General features: G+C 51.8%; 1 protein-coding gene across 2 annotated transcripts in view; it reads left to right on the top strand.

The window, feature by feature from the left end:
- SMOC2 (SPARC related modular calcium binding 2) overlaps positions 1 to 15,743 on the top strand; it is a 154,495-nt gene extending 138,752 nt beyond the window's left edge. For both annotated transcript variants that reach the window (XM_076002777.1, XM_076002776.1), the window contains exons 10-13: positions 3,236 to 3,338; positions 4,253 to 4,527; positions 12,095 to 12,132; positions 14,253 to 15,743. In XM_076002777.1, the coding sequence (XP_075858892.1) occupies positions 3,236 to 3,338; positions 4,253 to 4,527; positions 12,095 to 12,132; positions 14,253 to 14,270 (434 nt within the window). In that variant the 3' untranslated portion in view covers positions 14,271 to 15,743. The remainder of the gene's footprint in view (positions 1 to 3,235; positions 3,339 to 4,252; positions 4,528 to 12,094; positions 12,133 to 14,252) is intronic.
- The last annotated feature ends 1,761 nt before the right edge of the window (positions 15,744 to 17,504 follow it).

Here is a 17,504-nt window from a genome sequence, read left to right as displayed (position 1 = left end):
GTAGATTATACCTTTTGTGTTAAATTTTCCTTTTTGCATTAGAGTCCTGCAGCTTTATATAGGATGCCAACCCTGTGTTTTATAACAGATATATATTATTTTGTAATTAAAAATGCTGTGCTGTTGTACCTCAGTGGGGGGACAGGATTAAATTAACAGCCAATAAACATCCCTTGTTGTGTCCCCAGTGGTGTCATCACTGCCCCAGGTACAGGCATGGCTCTCTCTCAAAGCCGTCCGGTGCTGAGAACGATTGAATGTGCTGACCTTTCCCAGATGATGGCATTTCCTTCATCTTCCTCGCATCCTTCTGGGGGTCTCTGGAGGGTGACAGAGGGTTGGGAATTCGCAAAGACCGGCCTCCTCGGCAGCTACAGGGTCCTCGCCGGGCAGCGGCTGCGGCGTCCTCACGAGTTTCTGCCCCGTGTGCCCAGGCGTGGCCGGGAGGTGTCCTCAGACCTGGCACTATGGTCCCTGCTCCTCTCGACGGGATCCCCGCCCCTGGGGGACCCCGGGCCATGGCGGGCGGTGGGGCGGGAGCGGCCGGAGCCACCAGCCCTTGGAGCCCATGGCTTCCACTTCTTTCCAAGGGACACCTGATGGGATAAACTTTCTTCTTGGAAAGCAGCGCTCTCCCCACGGGCGTGGGTTTTCCTGTGGGTTGTGACCTGCTTCTCGGTTGTGTGCAGAGCGGACATGCAGCGGCCTTCTCACCCCCAAGTTCCGCCCCACCCCCCCAGTTGGCCGTGCACATCTGTTTTCGGGTGTGTGCGTTTAACGAAGTGAAAACAGGCGCAAATGGATCCCTGCTAGGGGCAGGAGCGCACACTTGAATAATGATGACAACAAAACCCAAGTGTCAAAAGGGAACGTACGGAAACCAGAGTGGCTTTAATGGCATCGGCGTGTTGGTGTCCACGTGACTTGGCCGCCTCCCCCGTGGCCGCCGGGGGGCCCTGACCTGTTCTCTTGCGGCCCCAGAGCTCCGGAGAGACACGCGGCCTCCCCGTGGGCCATGCATCGGTGGTCTCCCGGGAGAGCGTGTTCGTGTTCCGGTTCCTTCCTCCGGGGGCCACCAGGAAGGGTCGTGGAGCCGCCCCTCCTCTCAGCTGGACACGTCTTTCTGCCGTGGGCCCTGCAGACCTTCTCGTCTTCTGCCCCTGAGCAGACACCCGAGACTTTGGAGGGAGCATCTAAAGCTTTTCTTATTAAAAAATGGACCTGGATTCGGCAGACGTCAGCTTGTGGCTCACCATGTGGTGTGAATGCCCTCATTGCCGTAGCGAGGGCGGTCCGAGCAGACGCCCTGACACAGGGGGTTTGGACGTTTGGGCACCTGCGTGGCATGTCCGCAGCCGCAGCAGAGCCTGAGGACGCCCGGAGCTGGTGCCACCGTGGCCCGCCCAGGCTCGTGGCTGGGAACGTGGAACATGGCACGTGGCAGGGCAGGCGCAGTAGCTGTCCCTTTGGTCCTGACCCCTTGGCTTCTCTCCTTCGTTCCTCTCACGTCTGTCTCTTCCTTCTACCAAACTCTTCTAAGGTCTTTGTTTGTTTGTTTGTTTGTTTGAGACAGAGTCTCACTCTGTTGCCCGGGCTAGAGTGAGTGCCATGGCGTCAGCCTAGCTCACAGCAACCTCAAACTCCTGACCTCAAGCGATCCTCCTGCCTCAGCCTCCCAAGTAGCTGGGACTACAGGCATGCACCACCACGCCCGGCTAATTTTTTCTATATATTTTTAGTTGGCCAATTAATTTATTTCTATTTTTAGTAGAGACGGGGTCTGGCTCTTACTCAGGCTGGTCTCGAACTCCTGACCTTGAGCAATCCTCCTACCTCGGCCTCCCAGAGTGCTAGGATTACAGGCGTGAGCCACCACGCCCGGCCTACTAAGGTCTTTTTTTTTTAGGCAAAAAATATAGTTAAACAAAACACAAATGGTGAGGAGAGAGTTTGCCGCCTGCGCCCTGGACATCCGCACCTGCTAGGGCGGGAGGCAGGACAGAGCCCCTCGGACGCTGCATCGTGCTGAGCTGCGAGCCGGTGGGATCCGCAGACGCGGCGTGCCCCTGCCTCCCCGCTCTCCGTGATCGATCGCCCGCCACCACGTTCCTCAAGCCCAGTGTGCTCATCCTCGAAGCAAGGATGGCGCCTTCTGTCTTTCCTTTGCGTGTTTATCCCGTGGACGCTCACTGTGCCTCTTCTCCGAGTCCGGAGAGCAGCTGCGGTGGGGACAGCTCCCGTTCCTCCTGTCGCCCGTCCTGGGCGCGAGGACCGCCCAGGCTGCCCCACGACCAGGCGCCACCCGCAGTGAGCGCTCCCGGAGTGCTAGGATTACAGGCGTGAGCCACCACGCCCGGCCTACAAGGTCTTTTTTTTTAGACCTTAATCTAAAGGTTACAGGCTCACGCCTGTAATCCTAGCACTCCAGGGGCGTCCAGGCAGGAAGGACCCCAGAGTGAGCTGGCGGCCTCTTTACAAAGTTATCCTGAACTCAGGGAGCGAATACTCTCCCCTCCCCCCCCCCCCGCACGGGGTTTGGGGAATTCCAGGAGGCTGGGGTGAGAGGCAAAGGGCAGTTCAAGGCTGTCTGCGTGGGCAGGTCTGTCTCAGAACGTTAGGTTTGGATAAACTGAGTCACTGCGTCACCCCTGGACCCTGGGGGTCGTATATGGTCATCTCCGAGCTCAGAGCCACAGGCGCTAAACCTGCCGAACTGTGTGAGCAGCGGCGTCAGGCTCAGAGCAATCCTCCTGCCCCCACTCCTCTCCTTCGTCTTCTGACCAGCGAGGCCGTTCTGGGAAGGGCAGGGCAGGGGTGAGCCGCACTCGGGCCCACCTGGACCAGCAGTCTCCTCGTCTGTCCGCGTGGTGTGGCCGGGACTCCCGGTGCTTCCAGGAATAGTGCTTCACGCATGGCACTGGGTAGCGGCGCCACGGACCCCCAGCTGCTGCTCTGAAGACCCACGAGCTCTGAACGACCCGTGAATCACAGTCTCATCTAATAATTCAAAAAATGTCAGATATCATAATCACTAACAACTAGGGCTCGGAATCTGCATGTCTGCACATACACATTGCAGTGTGTTTGCCAGTGTTCAGATTAGCTCATTAATATTAAGGTAGTCCAGCAGAATAATTTCCAGATACTCAAACAACGTTTCTTTCCATTACAGAAAACATCTGTTACACGTTGCGAGTTCTGTGAAGTATGAAAATGTGTACATTGTTTTCCCCAGGTTGTCCCGGTGCCAAGAAGCATGAGTTTCTGACCAGCGTTCTGGACGCACTGTCTACGGACATGGTCCACGCGGTCTCTGACCCCTCCTCCCCGTCCGGCAGGTACGTTCGCCACGCGTTCAAGAGGCCCAGGGCTCGGGGAAGTCTGGAAAACTCCAAGTCGGTCTAACCCTTAGACATCTGAGACCCTAACGCATTAAGACCTAAAAAATAAGGGTATTCTCTCCAAAAACATGAAGTAGCATGTTTTTCTCGTAACACATCTAAATCCCGGAGGACAGTGTCATCAGGGCAGAGCCCTGCACATGTGATTCCCAGGGGTTCCGTGGGGCAGGGTCACCGTGCCTGCAGGCGGTGGGGTGAGGCCAGGAGGAGAAAAGGGAGGGGGGCCGGGCACCTCCTTCCCGTGGCCCTGTGCAGTGGGATTGCATTTTAGACTCCCAGCTCGGATTTTAAATACTTTGAGTGGAAATGTTTGAAGTTCTCAAAATATGATTTGTTCACTGTGGCAAAATATACGGCCCACAAATTTGCAATCTCAGCCAGTTTCAAATGTATGATCGAGTAGCAGCAGTTACATTCACACTGTTCAAAATAGGATTTCTGAAACCTGAGGCATGTTTGTAGACGTACCTTTGTGCCACCTCCACGGTGGAGGTAGGTGAGCTTGCTCCGGCTCTTGCCCACCTGCTACAGGTCGCGCTAGGTATTTTTATTGCTGCGGCGTTTCGAGGACCAGGTATTCCCCCAAGCTGGCAGCAGTGAGTCTACACCGCTGGCCTGCACAGATGCACCGCCTCAGTTGCAATTTTGAACCTAGCCTGAAAAATGTTTGCCAAATCCATTTTCTAAATAACTTTTACCAATTGTTGTATCTGGTGAGCAGTACGTGGAACACGCAGGCTCAGACTCCAGACCGTGAGAGCCACCGAGCGGGGAGGGTGGTGGGGGGACAGGCGTGGCCGAGGAGAGGCGGCCACGCGGTCCCTGTCCTGACCGACTTGTGCCCCCCGCAGGCTCTCCGAACCCGACCCCAGCCACACGCTGGAGGAGAGGGTGGTGCACTGGTATTTCAAGCTTCTGGACAAAAACTCCAGCGGGGACATCGGCAAGAAGGAAATCAAACCCTTCAAGAGATTCCTTCGGAAAAAGTCGAAGCCCAAGAAATGCGTGAAGAAGTTTGTGGAATACTGCGACGTGAACAACGACAAGGCCATCTCCGTGCAGGAGCTGATGGGCTGCCTGGGCGTCACGAAGGAGGAAGGCAAAGCCAGCACAAAGAAGCGCCACAGTAAGAGCTTTAACTTCCCTCACCCCTTGCGGTGCGTCAGACCTTGATGCCCGTGCGGTTTGCTCCCTGCGTCCCCGTAGCTAGTCCTCGTGGTCTGAGGGTGCAAGAAAAACGCAGCAGGCCGTTTAACTGCAGGCCACCTGCCTGCAGAGCAAATGACAGACCATACTAAGCCAGCAGCAGCTTGCCCCTGGGGCAGGAGGGCTCGTGTGCCTCTGCCCACGAGCTGAGTGCCGATCTGAGGATGGGTCTGTAGCGTTCGAGTCATAGTGGCCCGGTTTCCAAACACGTTTGGTCTCCGGGTATTTGAATGCAAACCTGGGAGTCACTGGAAGTAACTGCCCACCCCCACAACTCGGACTCCAGCCAGACAGGCAGGCCAGCAGGCAAGCAGTCAAATAACTGCTGTTATTCAGAGCAGTGGTTTTAGCTGTTTTACCAATAGAATTTGTGTGTGTGTGTGTTTGTGTGCGTGTGTGTGTGTGTGTGTGTGTGTGTGTGTTAGGCCAGGCCTAACTAGTTGCTTAGTTGCCTGGCCTAGATAAGCAACCAGTACAAGAGAGAGAGAGAATCCTACCACAGCCAGAGGCCACGTGTCCACACACGGGGAACACGAGTGGGAGAGCCAGGTCTCCGAGGCTGGGGCCGCAGGGCCAGGCAGTTGGCTACACGCGTGTGCTGGACACGATGGCCCCACGGGGGTCTCGGTCTCCTCATTTGAACAGCAGGGGGCTGGGTGGGGCTGGGGTCCTGCCCCCTCGCTGGCATTTTATGCTTCTTTTATTCTGTTATCACCTTCGGCAGCACCGTGGTGGGAAAGCACGTGTGTGTGTGTGTGTGTGTGTGTGCGTGTGTGTGCGTGTGTGTGTGTGTCCTGGAGCCCTGGCGTCCTGTGCGGTCTGCGGCCAGCCTGTGCCGAATCTCGGCTGTGAAGCACAGACCCTTGGAGCTGATCTGGATGAGGCTTCTAGAAGGCAATGCCGCATTTCTTCGCTTTTTTCTGTGTCCATGGTGCTTGTCCTGACGGTCACTCAACATCATCCGCTAAACTCCATTCCAGCTAGATCTGAGTCTCTGCGAGGTTCTGCTCTGTTCTGCTTTCTCTGCAAGAAGCCAGTTCTGGAAGCCGGGCCTTAGTTACTTAGAAGGTGTTTTCTCGGCTCCCTTGGCCACTTGCACTTCTGTTGTCCTGGCGACATTGTCCTGGAGACCACGTGGCAGCCACGAGGCCGCCTGGCTTTGCTCCGTATGCAGAGGTCACACGCCGGACGTGGTGGCCCTTCTGCTGTCTGCAGGGCGAGACCGAGAAGTCCCACGGCTATTCTAGACCTTCCGTCCCTGGCAAGGCCCCCCTTGTGCAAGTGGGGGGTGTCGGCTCAAGATCCTGGAGGGGGTTGGTCACTAACTACCGCGGTGGGCGCGGGGAGGGACCCGGAGCAGCTGCCGTCGGTTCCCCTCTCACGGCCCGCGAGGCCCCACGAGGTCTCGGCGGAGAGAACACGCCCAGGATGCAGGTGGATTGGAGAGGAGGAAGCGCTCACGGCCTCTCAGGATGGAGGGCAGGAAGAGGCCTTCTGCAAGCGCCCGTGGGGAGGAGGGGCGAGCCCGGGCCGCGCTGAAGTTGGGAGGCTGGGAAGATGAGGGGATGCGACGCGGAGTCCGGACGGCCAGACCAGAGCTGGAAGCAAAGCGGGTGCGGCCAGGCGGTGGTCTGGTGAAAAAAGGGTTAACCAGGAGGAGGAGGAGGAGTTGTTGTTGGAGGAGGAGAAGGGAGACAGCCACAGACCCACTGCTGTCATCTGGAATCCTTCAGTAGCCTCCTGGGCTGGCTCCTGCCTCCCCCGCCTGCGAATTGCCCCTTCACACACCGAGGGTGCCCTGTTGAAGGCTGAGTCACGTCTTGCTGTGACCACAGCCTCCCAGCGGAGCCACGCCTCACTCTGCGGGAAAGGTCTCTTCAGCGACTACAAGTTCTACGTGATGTCGTCCCCTCACCTCCCACACCTCCAGGTGTCCCTCTCTGCCCTGTCCTGTACCCGGACTCTACCCATCCTGGCCTCTTCCCTGCCCCTCCAAGTGTGCCCTGGCCCCAGGTGTGTTCTTCCCCAGGTACACCCTCACTCCAGGTGTGCCCTCCCTGCCTCTCCTGGTGTGCCCTGGCCCCAGGTGTGTTCTTCGCCAGGTCCACCCTCACCCCAGGTGTGCCCTCCCTGCTCCTCCAGGTATGCCCTGGCCCAGGTGTGCCCTCCCTTCCTCTCCAGGTGTGCCCTGGCCCCAGGTGTGCCCTGACTGTCTCGCTAGGTGTGTCTTCCCCCAGGTATGTTCTTCCCCAGGTGTGCCATCCCCCAGGTGTGCCCTTGCCCCAAGGTCTGCCTCTTCCTGAAAGGCTGTCCCGCCAGACACCTGCATGTCTCCCTTCCCACACCCTGTGGGGCTTCACCAGGATGCTTTCTATCCAAGACTTCCCTTGTCTCCTGATCTAAAACTGCTCCTCCCAGGAGCCCAACACTTTCTCTCCCTTTGTTCCGCTCTGTTTCCCCCCAGCACTCCACCATTCTATGTCTTCTATGGTTTTTCCTGCTTCCCGACATTTTCCACCCTTGGGGATTGGGGACCCTCAGGGGCTGTGCCCCTGGCCCCAGAACTGTGCCTGACGGGGAGCAGGTGCTGGAGAGACCATCAATGAAGGAGGAGTGAGTCCCTGAGGGTCACACGGTGTGTGGGTGCCCAGTGTGAGGACACCCCAGTGTGCATGTGTCACGTGTGTGTGCCTGTGTGTGCATGCGTGTGCATGTGTGTGTGTGTGCACCAGAACATCTGACTGAAGGTGTCACTCAGATCGGCCCCGAGCCAGTGTGTGCGTGCTCACTGGCTTCATGGAAGGGGAGCTGCAGAGGGTCGGAGCTGCGTCACAGTTGAGGAGACCTCTACTATGGAGAGGCAGCGAGGGGTTTCTCGACCGAGTATGTCATCTTTGTGCAGAATCTTCCGGAGCCAGCGTCGTGGAGGACTGGGGACTGCTTCAAATTCCCACCTCCCTGCAGACAGGAGCGCTGGGGCCCTGAGTTAGAAGGAAGGTCCTGTGTCCACCTACACAGCCCCGTTTTAACATGTAGTGTTTTCATAGAAATAGCAGAAATAGAAACAGGAGGGGCGGGCACAGGCCCGACGGGGAGGGGCGTGAGTGACCGGGCACAGGACGCTCTCTCTTGGTGTCACCGTCACTTACTGGAAGGGTTTAAATTTCTGCAGAATTTTGAGTTAGCTTCTTTAGGTCCCTCTGAACAATTGGATACATCTGAGCTTTATTGTCTTATTAGTAACCAAGAAGAAAGTACATGATCTACCCCTAAAATAAGCTACAATTTGGTAAAAGTAGCAATTTGGTTAAAAACGAGCATTGGGGATTTGAACGCATATTTAGTTGATTTTGCAACACTTTCATTTTCCTTACAGAGTTTTTCTATGTTTTTTCCTACTGTGCCCCCCCCCATTTTATTATTAGCTAATTTTTTTTCTACTGTGTATTGTTTGAAATAGTGAAAAGTCAGGAAAACCTAAATATGCAGGGGGGAATTAGTTGGGACCCTCTAAATATTCAAACTGCTACTAGTTTCATTTGTTTCCTGTATTTTTTCTCACAAGTAAATATGCATTTTTATATTCTAAAAACTGAGAAATCAAATAAAAAACATAACATTTGACCTTAATTCTCAGAGATAAATAGACCTAGTTCCATATCTTTCCAAACACTATTTCTATGCATGTGTATACGTGTACTATGATTTTTCCCTACAAATGGGATCATAATATAAATATACGTACTTTCTAAATTAATCACACTTATTTTAAGCAATTACAAAAGAATTTGCATTTAAATTATTGCAACTAAGACACAGTATTGAAAAGTTTGACGTACATTTTTGCTACTAAAAATGCAAAAGAGAAATAATTGCCTGAAAATGATTGAAAAATTATAAAGCCAAGAAAGGACATATTTCTGAAGAATTCAGAAACAAAAATAATTACACAAGATTACTATGTGCCCTCATAATTCTCCAAAATTACCATTACACAGAAACTCAGCAATTAGGAAATGTTCATTTTTTACCACATTATCTTTTTCAACCAAATTGTCATGCTAGCTACGTGTCTTTCAGGCATATTTCCTTAAGCCACGTTGCTGTTTGCAAGGTGACCTGGAAACAATCACTGTCATTTGATACCAGATGATGTAAACAGTCCCAACTGGTTCTGAACTTTATTTAGATGGTTGTGAGATGCATAGTCTCTCTCTCCTGCAGCCTCGCTGAAATCTATTTTTGTTCATGTAACATTGTTGCATATTTACTTTGATGATTTACATTATCTTCCATTACAATTAATTAATAATTTATTATTTTCCTTCCTTTCATATATTTTAAATAGTGCTTTTTCCTACTGCATCTTACATAAAATAGTCTGCCAGGTGTCATTAATGAAATTTATATTTTTTTCATCTATTTAGCAAGGCTTTTGTTCCTCACATATAAGAATATTAACTTTTCTTACTGAAACTTATTTTTAATCTATAGCTACAGTGTCAGGGAGGTTGGCATTCATTATAAAACAATCCAAAAAAACCCTGGCAATTGCTGAGTAGCCAAATAAGCTCAGAATAGATTCAAGTATCACATTAATAGTCTTTAATTTTGAACCGTTAGCCACCAAGCCTATTTTTTCTCTAAAGTAGTCATTTGAGGCTGTGGTCCCTAACCCCCAGGGCCTGTTAGGAACCAGGCTGCAGAGTTCCCCCCGCCACTCCCATCAGTGGAAGAATTATCTTCCGTGAATCCAGTCGCTGGTGCCAAAAAGGTTGGGAACCACTGATTTCAGGAAAACAAAGTGGATGAGTGCAAGTTATTCTGACACGTTGATGAAAATAATAGACTTAGCTACTGTTTAAGACATTTGCAATTTACTTAATACATTTGTATTTCACCTGTTCACATTGTGTTTCTGTTTGACAAGAGGAGACAGAGTTGGAAATAGAATAATTTTACTCTTTTCTCTGTATTTTTTTTATTGAGCAGATAGAAATAAACACAATAGCAAGGAATTTGGGATGCGGGACCCTCTCCGCTACCTGACCACTCACCTGGAAGCTAGTCACGGAGGACTTGCTGTCCAAGACACTGACCACACAGTACACGGAAGAGACACAAACATTGCCTGTTTAGGGCGTGCGCTGTGGCAGGCAAACAGGTAGTCAAATGAGTGAGAAGAGCCAGGGTTCGGTGGGGACTTGAGCTAGGAAAGTGCAAGGGTGGCTGGCACCTCATGGGGAGGGGCAGAGAGGCCACCAGGGTGGGGACCTGTAATGGGCACAGGAGAGAACCAGGTGTGTCCTGTCAGGTGGGGCACAGTCTGCAGGAACAGCAAGTGCCCGCAGGCTCCAGGAGTGGATAGGAGTCCATGGGGAGCAGGGAGCATCCTGGAGACAGCAGGAGGTGGGGTTGAGCCCAGCCCAGCAGCACCCAGAGAGTTTGGCCTGTGTGCACAGGAGGGGCCTCGGGAGGGGCGTGCAGGAATGAAGGGTCCTGTGTTGCCGTGTCGGTGTACGTAACAGATGGGGAGGGCTGAGGGAGGACAGCGGTGGGGTGAGGGCTCTGCTGGTCCCTGGGGCAGAGGTAGATGATTGAGCAGCAGGTGCTAGAAGTTCCTGAAGGTAGAACCCAGAGGGCCTGCTCACGGGTGAGGTGGGCCTGCTCACGGGTGAGGTGGGCAGCGTGGGCAGACAGGAGTGGTGGCCACCAACAGTGTGCCCTGGGCAGCTTGAGAGCAGGGCTGCTGCACCCTGAGAAGTGAATGACAACAGAAGCAGCATCTATTTATTTATTTATTTTGGAGACAGAGTCTCACTCTCGTTGCTTGGGCTAGAGTGCCGTGGCATCAGCCTAGCTCACAGCAACCTCAAACTCCTGGGCTCAAGCGATCCTTCTGCCTCAGCCTCCCCTGTAGCTGGGACTACAGGCATGTGCCACCATGCCCCGCTAATTTTTTCTATACATTTTTAGTTGGCCAATTAATTTCTTTCTATTTTTTGTAGAGACAGAGTCTCACTCTTGCTCAGGTTGGTGTCAAACTCCTGAGCTCAAGCCATCCTCCCGCCTTGGCCTCCCAGAGTGCTAGGATTACAGGTGTGAGCCACCACACCTGGCCAGAAGTGGCTTTTAAAGGGCAGGTGACAGTTGGGCGCCGTCCAGTTTCCTTTGAGCCGCCTGTTACATATCCCCATGGGGACATAATGAAGTTGGGGCTCAGACTCGGGACTGAAGGCCCCGGCGTCCATGCCCTGGCAAGCCATCGGGAGCAGACTCTGTTGAACAGGGCAAGGTTGGGCGAGACCCCAGTGGGCGGGTGTCGCAGGGCGGGGATGAGGCCCCAGTGCCCTGCAGGGGTGATGGCAGGGGAGGGAGGGGAGGAGCTGACAGCGGGGATGGGGGACGAGAGGACACAGCGCTGCGTGGAGCTTGTCCTCCCACCTCTCCAGGATGGAGGAGAGCCTGGGAACCAGGTGGGAATCCAGGGGCTGCCCCTGACAGGTAGGGAAGAGCTCGGAGACAGTCGCCAGACACACAGCAGTGGAGGGCAGGGGCTTCCCAGGGACGTCTCCTTGGAGACAGAAGTGTGGACGCTGGACCCAGAGCAGAAGACCCAGCAGGCTGCTCCATCCCGGCCTGGGCAGGGAAGCCCCAGAACTAGCCCCAAGGCTCCCGCTGGCTTCGATTTCACTTGAAGATTTGGGCAAAATTATTTTGAGCAAACGTGTTATTTTTTTCATGACCTTGACATAAAACTAAAAGACTGAGAAGAACTGGTCCTTGGTGCATTACGGCTTCATTCCCAGCATCACAGAGGCAGGAATTCTCTCTCTTCTGGGGAAAGTTTGGGACTCGCCGGCAAGAAACTCTCCACAGTCATCGGATTTACCTTTGGAGTCTGGCGCGGAACGAAACGTCCTCCTCTGCTGCACTGGTGCATTTGCGGTGTCAGAACCCGTCTACACGGTGACTGTAGCAATGCGATACTCGTCACCCACACTCCTCGCGCATGGGGTCCGCTCTCCATACCCACAGAGCCCACTTCTGCAGACTCAGTCGCTGCAGATGGAAAATGCTTGAAAAAAATAATACAAACAATAACAACACAAAAATTAAAACAATACAAATAAAAAGCAATATAGTATAGCAGCTATTTACATAGCCTTTACTTTGTACAGGGCGTGAAAAGTAACCCAGAGATGGTTTGCAGCACACAGAAGGGCATGCGTGTGTTCAGTGCAAACTCTGCGCCATTCTACGTGAGGACCTGGAGCAGGTGCAGATTTCCCTGTGCCGGGGTCCGAGAACCAATTCCTCTCAGGTTCTAAGGCACAACTGATATTTTTTTTCTCATGCAAAGAAATTTGCCAGTTGACAACACCTTCGTAAAGCGGCACAGACCCCCTCCTGAGATTATAGTGGACCTTTCATTAAATGAAGAATATTTGATTTTTAATAATATCTTTTTTTTTTCCCCTTGCCAGCCCCTAGAGGTAATACTGAAAGCACTTCCAATAGACAGGTGAGTATGTCTCTATTTTACCCTTAACACTTTGCTGGTTTAATTATAGACGATGACGATTCAGGGTTATGTCAATTTGCAAAGGGCAGTTTTTTCCAAGAGAAGACACAGTGCAGGACTGGCAACCTGCCCTGTGGGAACTGTAACAGCCTCGCCAAATCCCATCTGAGATGGTCAACTTGTCAAATCATTAACGTGAAGATTTTGCCCCATTTTTTAAATTATTTAAAATTTCAATTATTATTACTTTTTTAAATTTGAGTTCCCTTGCTTTGTGGAAATGGTTGCTTTTTAAAACTGTTGTCTGGGTGTTTGTGATTTTATCTCCTGCGTTTTGTTCAGGTTGTGTGAACAGCACACTCCTGGCACACGAGTGACCGTTCTTCTATTCCAATCCTAATGAGACAAGTGTTGGGGTCCAAAAGGGATTTTCAATCCCTGCCGCCAGTGTTCATAAACACGGGCTTGTGTTTCTGAGTCTCTCCCTCCACATGCAACTGCCCGACACAGTCATGGTACCGCGGTCTGCTTCCACTCAAGCCAGGGCAAAACTCTCCTCTCTCTGGGGGCACTACTCAATTTGTTGTTGATTCTGCACCTGTTTAATGTCAGGTTGGCATCTCCTAAGGCAAGCCCCTGGATTTGCGGTGGGTTTTAAGTGGAGACCTCCAACACACACCTTGGATGTAACCTAAAACCACTTCATTAGGGAAGAGGTGTGATACGTTTTCCTTTGTTTAGCAAATGCTTATGGTTTTAACGTTTTACATCCCACCGCAAATCACTCACGCTGTAGAACAGGGCTGGCCTGAAAGCGATTACCCCATGAGCCCACAGACCCCCAAAGGGCTGCTTTCATCAGATAACGGCAATTACAGCACACGTGTGCACCACGCAACCCTAAACAAGCCCAGCTCAGGGCACGAGCCCCGCTCTCCTGCTTCTTCCCAGAAAAACAAACTAGAGCAGTGTCTCCGGCTCTTGTTATGGTGCCTGAAAGGATGTACCAACTTCAGGCCGCTACTCCAGGGGCTGGGCCTGCAGACTGGGGTCCAGGGTGGAGTCCCGGCGGGTGGGCAGCTGCCCTGCAGGTGATGTGGCAACTGCAGACAATAAATGTCTCTTTGAAGAGTAAAGTAGCACCAGCCACCAGACCTTTCCCTGTGTGAATAACCACAGACGACAAAGGCCGAGTGAAGGGCTGATAGGAGGCATGGAGCTAGTATTTAATCACAGGTGAGCAGGGGCGCCTTGACCTCCTGCTTTCGTCACCATTAACAAGTGACCAGAGCTACACAGTGAAGCTGATGTTTACACAGGTGGACATGTCAGCCCCCCTCCTCCAACCATTCTGACACCTTCAGTAACTGGTAAAATACTCGGCCACGTTGTCGTTCTTCCTAACTAATTAAAGCAGAGATTCTCGCCAGGTTCGTGCAGAGATATTGTTCTCTTTCCTCATCACCTCCTCAGGTCTTTATCAATGGGAATAAAAGCCAACACAGAAGTCTCCTAAACTTTAATTCTTTAAATTAAAAAAAAAAAAACAAAACAGAAGCATGGATCGACTTATATTTGTAAGAATTGGAACATTTGGAAAAAATAAGTCCTATATCAGTATCTACAAACTTTTCAGGTCACTTTTCTTCTTGGAATGCTAAAATAGTGAATGGAAAAGATGAAATAGAAAACTTAAAAATCAGCTGTGCCCTTATCAGATTTGAAGCCTAAATTAGATTATTAAAATTATTTTTGCATAATGAATCCATGGTGATGGTGATGGGAGATTCTGTGGAACATTGAATATATTTAGTCCACTGACAGTATTTGAAGCAAATGCTAATCTTATCCACTCACATATTTTTCCTGGCGTTTCTAGTTCTGTCAAGGGGGGAAAGTGTTAGGAAGTTACTAGAGCCGGAAAACACTTCGTTGTTTTTCGTGAATCCTTTCAACTAAGATGGTTATTAGCCCAGCTCTTTTTCTCCTTGTGTCTGTTTTAAAACATTGCTTTTCCCGTATATTTTATCCCTAGAATGCAGGCCTGGGTCTCCACGGATGAGTGATGCAAAAACTTCTTTCAACGATGTCTCTTTTTTTTTTGTCTTTGTGTTTTCCAGCCGAGGAAGCAAGGATGAACCGCCCACAGCCAAGGCAGTTCCGAGACATGTGGGAAACTCCCTCACCAAAGAGCAATTTCAAAAACAAAAACACATAGTATTTGCACTTTGTACTTTAAATGTAAATTCACTTTGTAGAAAGGAGCTATTTAAACAGACTGTTTTGATCTGTGAAAGCTGGCTTTGCAAAATTAATCACATACAATGTATGTGCCCTGTTCTGACCTTGGAAATCTGCGCTTGGTGGAGACGAATTTCTGAATGCATTTAAGCTTAATTTCTCCGTCCTACACATTTTAACAGTAGAAATCTTAGCGTAAGGCACTTTGGTCCCAGTGCTGCGTCTTTTCCCCTAACCAGAGCCGTCACTCACGGTCTGCGGTACTTGCAGGGTCTGTGTTAGACTGCGTTGGGAGCTCCAGGTTTTCGTGGAAGTCTGTAAGTTCTGCCGACCGTCGTGCAGTTAACATTCATGGGTTGGTTTGTTTTCTGGGAAGTTGTGTTTGCTTTGTTTTTGCTTTCCAGAGGCGGCACTGACACGACGAATTGTGCAACCACTAAAGCAATCCAATTAAATGCAGGTAGCTCCCTGGTAGGAAAGAATATTTTCAAACGATCTTTGGTGTGATAGTTTGTTTCCAACTGTCTTTGTTTTTTCCCATTTCAAGCTTCTGTTTGAGTCTTGCCTTGGGCTTGGATTAATCCTGCCATCAAATTCCCAGAGAAGGGCTCCCGCTGTTGGGAGCCAGCCCAGAAGGGGCCCCTCCCGCAGGGGAGTGGATCCAGTTGCCGCACGGCCGCGCCGCCCGGCCTTGCTGCCCCGCACGTGGCCACTTCCCTCCTGCCTCGGCCCACCAGGGCCCCCGGGGAGGTAAATTATCACCTGAGGAAATTATACAGCCCCCTTCCCTAATGAGACACAGCCGGGCCGAACCGTGCCCCGGGCGTTCCTCTGCAGCCAAGGAGGACTGTCTGGGGGACCCACGGTTTCCTCCATTCTGTCCCCAAGGCCTCCAGGACTCACCGGTGGCAGCTGGTGGGAGGGGCGGGAGTGGGGCGCCCACGCTGCGGACAGCGGGACCCGCCTGCGGCTCACGCCAGCTGCTGGCCTCGGACCCCAGCAGAGGTGGGACCACGTGCTCCGTCCCTGTGGGGCCATGCCGAGGGGTCCCAGAGCCGGGCCTGCGGGTTGAGGCCATCTCAGCCCAGACTTGTGTTTGGAAACACATCCTCGTGGCCCCGAATCACCCAAAACGTGACGTGTAAAGTTTCGTCTGGGGATGTGCGTGACGGTACCGAATGGGGCTTATTATTTAAACTGCGCAAAAGCAGAAACCCACCCTTTGGAGCCACAGCCCAGCCCAAGTACTTGTCAAGGTTGTTTAAGAGACAGCTATAATCCCAAACTTTTTGGATAATCTTTTATATTTCTGACCTTTGAATTTAATCACTTTTCTTAGATTAAAATAAAACATGCTATTGAAACCGTCATCAGTCTTTTCTGTGTGGTTAAATACAGAGTCTTGGGATTGCTCTGTTTTGGAGGTGTCCCCTGTCGGGGAGGTAAAGGCACAATGAGTGTGAACCCCGGCTCTGCCTTTGCACCCTCACCTGACCTCAGTGTGCCTCGGTTTCCCCCTCTGTACAGCAGGGAATGTCGGATGTGCACACTTCCCAAGGAGGGAGCTACACAGATGATAACACAAGTAAAGTGCTCAGAGCCTGGCACCTGGATGCCCTGCACACACGTGTGTGTGTGTGTGTGTGTGTGATCGTGTGACCCTACTGTGTGCAGCAGCCACACGTCAGTGAGTGACACTTCAGCACTGCTGAGTGCTTATGTCGCCGCGGGCTACGGGGGCTTTCGAAGAAACAAAAAGCATGTTTATATTTTGGTTACAGACGGGTCTACTCACGGAGTTGCACAGCCAGAGCCTCAGCGTCCTTACAGCTGTAACCGCACACCCGGTGTCCCTCCCGCCGGCCCCCACTGTGTGCCACCAGGACCACTGCAGTGGCCTCTGCAGGACTCCCCGCTCCCTCCTGCTAAGGCCCTTCCCACAGTTTTCCCTCCCAGAAAGGAGAGATCTTTAACGCCCACTCTTGGCGTGTGCAGGGCGCGCTGGGGGAGCTGGGAGGCAGCAGCCTGGGGCCACGCTGCTGCAGGGGTGGGGCTGGAGCTGGGCTGGCCGGTGAGGGTGAGGGCACAGAGTGGCAGGAGCTGAAAGAGCCGAACAAAGGCGGGGGCGGGGCCGGCGGCGTGGAAGGCGGCCAGCCAGCGCAGATGGTTCCCATCGCAGAGCACCGAGACTGCAAATCCAAAACAGAGACGCGTCCCTCACCCACACAGTGCGGCTGTTTGCAGGGAAGGGTCCTGCTACCCACCCCTCCCCCTCCTCGCATGTGCGCGGAGGCTCCCCTGCGTCCTTGTCAAAAACCTCCTCGCAGGAGATTTATTCCAGAAGCACAATGCCCAACACGTAAATCACGCCCACCAAGGCCACACTCGGGATTTGTTTAAATTATCAGGGCGAGAGGTTTCAGCTTTTTTGAATCCATGTACCGAAGCATGGAAATCCATGTGCTGAATCCATGTACTGAAACATTGTACTGAAGCTATTATAAATGGTCAACTGGACAATCAAATTGTGCAAACAACAAAGTTACTCCAGAAATACTGTATGAGTGTGTCCAAGGCTAAACTCAGGTCCTGTGATGATGGTGATGATGATGGTGGTGATGTGTGATGATGGTAATGGTGATGATGATGATGGTGATGTGTGATGATGATGGTGATGGTGGTGATGATGATGGTGATGATGATAGTGATGATGGTGATGATGGTGGTGATGGTGATGATGGTGATGATGGTGATGGTGATAGTGATGATGGTGATGATGGTGATGATGATGGTTATGATGTTTGATGATGGTGATGATGGTGGTGATGATGGTGATGATGGTTTGTGTGATGGTGATGATGGTGGTGATGATGGTGATGATGATGATGGTGGTGATGCTGGTGATGATGATGATGGTGGTGATGATGGTGATGATGGTGATGTGTGATGGTGATGATGGTGATGATGGTGATGATGATGGTTATGATGTTTGATGATGGTGATGATGGTGGTGATGATGGTGATGATGATGGTGGTGATGATGGTGATGATGGTGATGGTGGTGGTGATGATGGTGATGGTGGTGATGATGGTGGTGATGATGATGATGGTGGTGATGTGTGATGGTGATG

Source organism: Microcebus murinus, chromosome 5 (assembly GCF_040939455.1).
Source record: "Microcebus murinus isolate Inina chromosome 5, M.murinus_Inina_mat1.0, whole genome shotgun sequence".
Classification (NCBI taxonomy): domain Eukaryota; kingdom Metazoa; phylum Chordata; class Mammalia; order Primates; family Cheirogaleidae; genus Microcebus; species Microcebus murinus.
This window is presented reverse-complemented; position numbering and strand designations above follow the sequence as displayed.